At 39.3% G+C, this 7,305-nt stretch overlaps 1 protein-coding gene across 3 annotated transcripts in view; it reads right to left on the bottom strand.

Annotated features, from left to right (window-relative positions):
- Window positions 1-363: 363 nt before the first annotated feature.
- Window positions 364-7,305, bottom strand: part of brip1 (BRCA1 interacting DNA helicase 1) — a 48,988-nt gene continuing 42,046 nt past the window's right edge. For all 3 annotated transcript variants that reach the window (XM_088011435.1, XM_088011437.1, XM_088011436.1), the window contains one exon: window positions 364-2,204. In XM_088011435.1, coding sequence (XP_087867561.1) covers window positions 1,537-2,204 — 668 coding nt within the window. In that variant the 3' untranslated portion in view covers window positions 364-1,536. The remainder of the gene's footprint in view (window positions 2,205-7,305) is intronic.

The raw sequence follows: 7,305 nt of genomic DNA, 5'->3' as shown, positions 1-7,305 counted from the left end.
TGTAATGAGAAGGATCAAATCAGGGTAATCATCTTTTATGTTCATGTTCAGTCTTCCTTCCACTCAGGCTGTTTGATGAGCCTACATTTCGCATCGACCTGATTAAATGACATACACTCTTCATGCTGAAACACTCAGATATGGCGCTTAAAGTGCTGATTAAAAGACTGCATGCAACATCACAGATGTGTGTTATTTTAAAAAAAACACAAAATAAACCGGTAAAGCCCAGGGATGTCCTGATGTGATGCCAGGTGTAGGCTCAGGTAGTGAAGCACTGCAGACTGGAGTCAAGACTTCTGGATATCTTACTACTGACAGTTCTGATGAGCTGTTACCTCAAACAGACAGTGCAAAGCTGAGATCATTAAACTAGCTTTTATTTATTGCAGGTAAAATACTGTCAACTCATAACATCTCAAAACATCCATACTTCAAAAATCTAAAAAAAAATCCCCTTTTGCAATATTCTGTTAGGAAATGTTTTAATGGGTAGTAACTTAAGAGATAGTTGTTTAAAATAGTAAAGACCCCAGATTGTTTGGTTATATTTCATTCTTGTTCTTTTACACAGCCAGACATTAGACATTAAATCTGTATTCATTCAAACAGTTTGCACTTAAATTATAATTATTGTTATCACAGAAAGTAAAGGAATCAGTAACAACTCTAATAAGAGTATAATTGGGAGAAAATACATGAATGTATATCTTCTAGCATCAGTGCTACTCTAAGAACCCCAATTACAACCAATGAAAATAACTCAAAGCAGGGCATAATTTAGTGATGACATCTAAACAACTTTTACTGATTATATCTGTTTTATTTAATGAAAGCGTCGTCATCATTCATGTAGCGTAGGGTGGGTTTATTTATATTATTGATTTTCTACCCATAACACTTTGAAGAATTTAGAAGAAGAAACAGAAGAAAAAAAAACAATTAAACGAAATAGTAAAATTCTACTTTAGCTTAACTTGCTATTTATCAGTATATTCTCCAACAGTAAAACAAATCCCTACCAAACACACAGTGAGTAACCTAAAACTACTTAGAGTAAGATGGTCCTCCATTCAGGGTTCAATCGGGCATAACAGAGCTTCTGCTGTGCTCATTCATTACCTACAGACACATCATTAAATTGAACTACATACTTATTTACTCATGCAGAAAATAGACGAATTCCTGTTTATGTATTTTAAAGATTTACCCAAAGAAATGTTCAGTTTATGCAGCAATCTTGATAATGTTGGTTGGTTTTGTTTATTTGAGCTGCGAACGGGCCTTAACAAGAGCCATCACAACACATGAGCAGCTGGCAAGAGACGGCTGTGTGCATTGTCAGAGTATAAATTGCCTGAGGCAGCTGCAACATGCTTAACAACATTAAGGGAATATAAACAATTTAAGATCAAACATGATTAAGAATCGAGAAGCAAAGACACAATATAACACATACAATTTCATTGCATGGTTTGAGTCCTTTGCTAATATTTGGTGGAAACCTTCCTTCTCTGTAAGGATGCAGTGTGTGTGCTACTCTGTGTGTCCAGACTGGTGGTTACCTGCCTGACTGAGGGAAACTCTCTGTCTGGACCTGGACAGCCTGTGAAGTCTACTTCCTCTCTGTCTGTTCTGGCTCTCATCCTCCTCTGTTTTCTCACTTTGCTGCAGTGCCTCTGTGTCCTCTTTCTGGCCCTGTGATAGCTTTGTGCTTTGCTTACTGACTGAAGCAACACTCTGTTCACCAAACGCAGAGGCTAACTCCTGGGATGGAGTGGCTGATCTCTCTGTATCAGGATCAATTCTGGGAGAGGACACATGGTTCTCTTTCGGCAGGTTTCCTTCATCCTCAAAAAGTTCCGGAGTATAGAAAACACTCTTGTCCTCATCATCATCTGAAGACTTTGCTGGTACTGGTGATTCACTTTTAAAGCCAGGAGGAGTGGTTATTGTGGAGACCCCCAGAGCCTCAGTGTTTTCACTGAGACAGTTTCCATCCGTTTGTTTAGTGTGCAATATTTCTAGATTCACTGGTGGAGAAGAAATCTGCAGGGCCCCAGGCCGGACGGAGCAGTTTGCTGGTTTCGCTTTAAAGATGGGCATCTTTAGGTTGGTGTTTGTAGGGCTGATAGTGAAAATGTGATACAAATGCTGGGCTGAGAGTTGCTTAGCAGGAGCACTTTGCAGTCCCTTCAGCGGGTCTGTGCAAACAAAAAACAATTTCAAATTAGTTCACAGACCACTTGTTTTACTTTTTAACTAGACAGAGTGTCATGCCTGGGAGATAAAGATCCAATGTGGGCATACGCTCAATATAACCCAAACAAAGGTCAATGGAAATTAATTAAAAGCAACAGTCCAACATCTGCTCATCAGCTTGCTACAGCGCCACTCAGGCACGCAAAAGACCTTACAGTAATGAGGGGAGCGACTCATACCTCCTCACCCCAATTCTGAGGGAGCCGGAGGGGTAGAAGGAGATGGGCTGCTGCCTTTCTACCATTTCATTCACCACACTGAAATAGTCAAACTGCTTAACCTCCACATGAACCCAAAGACAATAGGTGCTCACCAAGGCAATGTGCAAACACACCACCTCGACGCATTTTCTGCTGCTGATGTCATCCCTACACATATCCTGAGTGTAAAAATGGTTGAAATTGAATAATTGCTGTTTCTGTACAAAACATTCAGTAGTTACATTGGTCCAACTAGAACAAAAATACCCAAAACAGTAAAAGTGTCCTTTATTTATTTTCTGTCAAATAAAACCTATAAAACATAGGCACGTAGGTGTTTCAGTCTTTTACTGAGTATGAAAGTATCAGTTTGATACTTCTATTCAGTATCAGACTGAATAGAAATAGAATCTATTTGTTTTTATTTCTTGAAATAAAGATAATGAAAAATAAAAATGATTACAGAGCATCAAACTGAAGTTAGCAAACATTTGCTGTTTTTAAGGTATTGCAATCAGTCTTGATTGTGCATACTTTTTCATTTTCAAACAGGCACATCTTGGGCCAGCTGTTGTGTTGACAAAGTGAGAAATACCGTAAGTGCTTTCCTGTTTAACAAAGACCAAACAGATCCTAGAGAACAGCAACATGCATTCATCTATACCTGATCTCCAGCTGTCACTGGGTAACAATGACAGCTGGAACAGTCCAACATCTGCTCATCAGCTTGCTGCAGCACCACTCTGGCATGCAAAAGACCTTACAGTAATCAGGCTAGCCACTCAACCTAGCCCATGCTACCCCCCAAATCTGAGGGAGCTGGAGGTGTAGGTCACCAGTCCATCACAGGGCAACACAGAGACACAGGACAAACGACCATGTTCATACACACTCACACCTAAAGACCAAAATAATGACACCAGTTAATCCAACATGAATATTTTTGGACCGTGAGGGACAATAGTAGTACACAGAGAGAACCTGTGCAAGCACATTACATAGAGAATGTAGGAAGGACCTGACTGTTATTTGACTCCTACAACCCTACAAGGCAACTGCTGCTGTGCAACCTGTGGTCGGCTCTCTATGAGCTAAATTCTAAGAAACAAAAAATCATAACTAACAGTGCGCTGTTTAATTGTGTCAAAAGTTACACTTTTGTCATGAGAGGCATTCACAATAATCCCCACAAAAAATATATCATGCAATTATGACAATGAAAGACAACAAGGCCTATGGGATGGATAACATTTCCACTGAGCATCTGAAAAATGCAAGAAACTCTGTACATTACTTTCTATGTGTTTCACTGGCTGTCTAGTACATGGTCTGTTACCTAATTCAATGTCATCTGTATTACTGGTACCCATTATTAAAGACAAAGCGGGTAAGATTAGCTCTCTGGAGAATTACCAACCCATAGCTTTAGCTAGTAGTTTGTCAAAAGTTTTAGAAAGAGTCCTATTAAATAGGCTGGAAGAGTTTGTCTTGAACTCTGATAATCAATTCGGTTTTAAACCCAAACATGGCAAAGACGTGTATTTTTGCGCTAAAGGAGATTTTAGACTTGTATAATTTGCACAACACTACAGTATTTATGTGTTTTATTGATGCCTCTAAAGCATTTGATCGTGTGAATCACCAAAAACTGTTCTGCAAGTTAGAAAGCAGAGGTGTACCCAAATATCTAATTAGAATTCTTGTCTACTGGTATGGTCATCAATCGATGCATGTCAAATGGGGTAACAATGTCTGATTCATTTAATGTTGGTAACGGAGTAAGAAAAGGGAAGTATATTGTCCCCTTACCTTTTCAACATCTATGAACTATCAAAGCGCCTGAATTGTTGTAAAACAGGCTGTGTAGTTGGTGACCGCATAATCAATCACATAATGTATGCAGATGATTTGGTAATCTTATGCCCATATAGTGCTGGCCTTCAACAATTACTAAGGGTCTGTTCCCAATATGGTTATGACTTTGACATCAAATATAACGCTAAGAAAAGCCATGTTATGATTGTTAAAGTAGGGCAGATACACATCTGAAAATCCCTGACTTGTCTTTATCTGGTATTGTCCTCAATATATTAAATGAAATTAAATATTTGGGACATTACATAACTGATGACCTGTCTAATGGTCGTGAGATCCATAGGCAGTATCATATGATGTATGCACAAGCTAATATTCTGATCAGAAAGTTTGGTATGTGTTCATCCTCTGTGAAGATAGTTCTTTCTAAAGCTTTTTGTCTCATAAGGAGTGGTTGTTGATGGTGGTGAGGATTGACGCAGAGACCCAGGTTGTAAAGGAAATGATGAATTTAATGATAACGCTCACTCAGTCCGATGCAGGCGGCACGGCAGAGAACATAGCACACAGCTAGTTACCGGTAGCTACTGACGAACTGAAGACTGAAACTAGAGCTAGGCAGACCAGGACTTCTCAGTTCCACTGGAGAGCCGACACACAACAACAGACATACGATAATGATCCGACAAGAGACAAAGACAACAGGTGGGACTAAATAAACTGGGAGGGTAATCAGGGAATGAGACACAGCTGGGATCAATCAACGGGGAAGACGCAGAGAGAGACTCACAGGGAACAGGATAACAATAAACACAGAAAAAACTCAAAAATAAACACAGAAAACTACGGATCACGACATTTTGTACTTCACTTTACACAGCCCATCTGTGATACAAAAAAAAGTAGCCTTCAGAAACTTTATGTGGCATACAATGATGGCATGAGACTACTACTCAAAGTGCCTAGACCAGTGTTTCTCAACCTTTTTTGGGCCAGCGCCCCCCTAGCCTTTATCCAGGTCCTTACAGCCCCCCACCAAAGAATTTGAAGGGTACTTTGCACTGACTATTATTTTATTATTAAAGTTACTATCAGTAGATCTTTTGATTTTTATGCTTGTTTCTGTATTTATCATCAAAAATAATTCCCCAGAGAACAAAAAAGCCATGAGAACAGAAATTATTTTCACAGGTGTCTACGAAAAATGCAATGAATGGACATTCAACATGAAATCGGTAGGCCTAACAGCAGCCAATCAGAGTGGAAAAATATTCTTGTTCTGTGCCATTTTCTAGTTGTTAAATATTCCACAAAATGAGCAGATAAGATGTACAACAATGCCAGTTTAAACTTTGAACTATTTGCAAAAAGACTGAGCTCTGCAACATTAAAACATGAATAGAACTGTAACTACATTAATCAAAGCTCTTCTTCTCTTCAGTGTTTCTGTCAGTTTCTGATGGTGCAGCTCTGTGCTGCCTTCAGGAGAATGGGACATCAGAGTATCATCCATAAAATTTCACCCACATGGCACGCTCACCACCAGTGATCTTCACTCATCACCTGCTGCGCCGCCTAATCGTCATGTGTTTCACATCATGTGTTGATTTTTCCCTGTTCAGCGTCGGATTCTCTGTTTTTATGACATGATTCACATTTCGTTCGTCGCTCCGTTTTATATTCCGCTTCTCCTCTTTCAGAGTGTTGCGCAATGTGTGTGTCGTTTATTGTTTTTTAACCCCCTATGGTGCGCAGCGTTCGGGAAACGTATAGATGGGGAAAAGGCAGACTGACATAAACCTTTTAAAACAACTGAAACATTTTTCGGTATTCTGATTATTGAAATTTAAAAGTGCTGTGGTTCCGTTGTTCTATCACACCCGTTTCATACCGGACCACTTACAGCACCGGTGTTAACGTTATAAAATTAACGCCCTCTATCGTGGTATCACCCATGAAGGGATTTCTTTATTTAAATGGGTTCATTTTTCAGAGGGATACAAAGTGAGGGTATCATGATTTTAGTAATTACATGTTTATAAGAGCGATTTTCTGTTGTCCTTCCATGGAAGCGTGCAGCCTTCAAACGGAAATAAAACACTTTTTAATATAAGTTGCTGCTTTGACATGACAACAGAACTGCCAAAAAAATATGTACAAAAATACCAGACAAAGTGAATCACAGCAACGTCATCAGCCGGTGTAACGTTGAACTGATGCGGTGAAGCTACCAGTAGCAGGAGCGGAGCTGCGCCAAGAAGCTACAAATACTGAATAGAAGGAGAGCTGCCATCGATACAGTTGCAGCCAAGCATGTTTTAATGTTACGAAATACAGTTTTACCAAGTTGCTCAAAGTCTAAACTGGTATTGTTGTGCATTTAATGTGTAAAGTTTATCTTCGACCAAATGCCCCCCAAAGGAATCCCAGTGCCCCCCTTTTGTAAAAAATTCCGCCAGCGCCCCCTGCCGTCCTCTGAACGACCCCCGTGGGGGTGGTACCGCCCGTTGAGAACCGCTAGCCTAGATGGAGTAGTGCTAGCCATATGTTTGTACATAATGCTGTTCCCACATGTGTAGTTGTGCTCAGGAATCTTATGTATAAATGCATGTGTAGATTATCTGTAATAATATAATTGCAATTTTAGTAAATCCGAGATTTTCTTCAAGATTGTGGAATCATTGGCGTTATTTATTTGTGACTCAGTGAATATGTCATGTTTATTTTCCTCTTATTTTGTTTGTTTTTTTTACCTTTTTTCACTATGGATTGACTGACTGACTGACTGACTGAAAACTGCTTTCTTAAATTCCAAAGCATTTCTTTAAAGTTAAATTTAAATTCTAAATTGTGTGTGTTGGGGGGTGAGAGTGTACAATGGGCGACGATCTAACAACAGATCTAACAGAAGACACAGAAGAAAATTTAAACAAAGAAAAAGCACAATTCATCTGTGTGGTTTGTTTTTGTAAAATAGTAGTGCATCTTAAAAATAGGAGCTGGAACAAAACGACAAAATGTCTCCACC

The sequence above is a fragment of the Poecilia mexicana genome, unplaced genomic scaffold, assembly GCF_051168715.1.
Source record: "Poecilia mexicana isolate PSO_F unplaced genomic scaffold, ASM5116871v1 scaffold_13, whole genome shotgun sequence".
Classification (NCBI taxonomy): domain Eukaryota; kingdom Metazoa; phylum Chordata; class Actinopteri; order Cyprinodontiformes; family Poeciliidae; genus Poecilia; species Poecilia mexicana.
The sequence above is the reverse complement of the archived record's forward strand: the minus strand, read 5'-3'. Positions and strand labels throughout refer to the sequence as shown.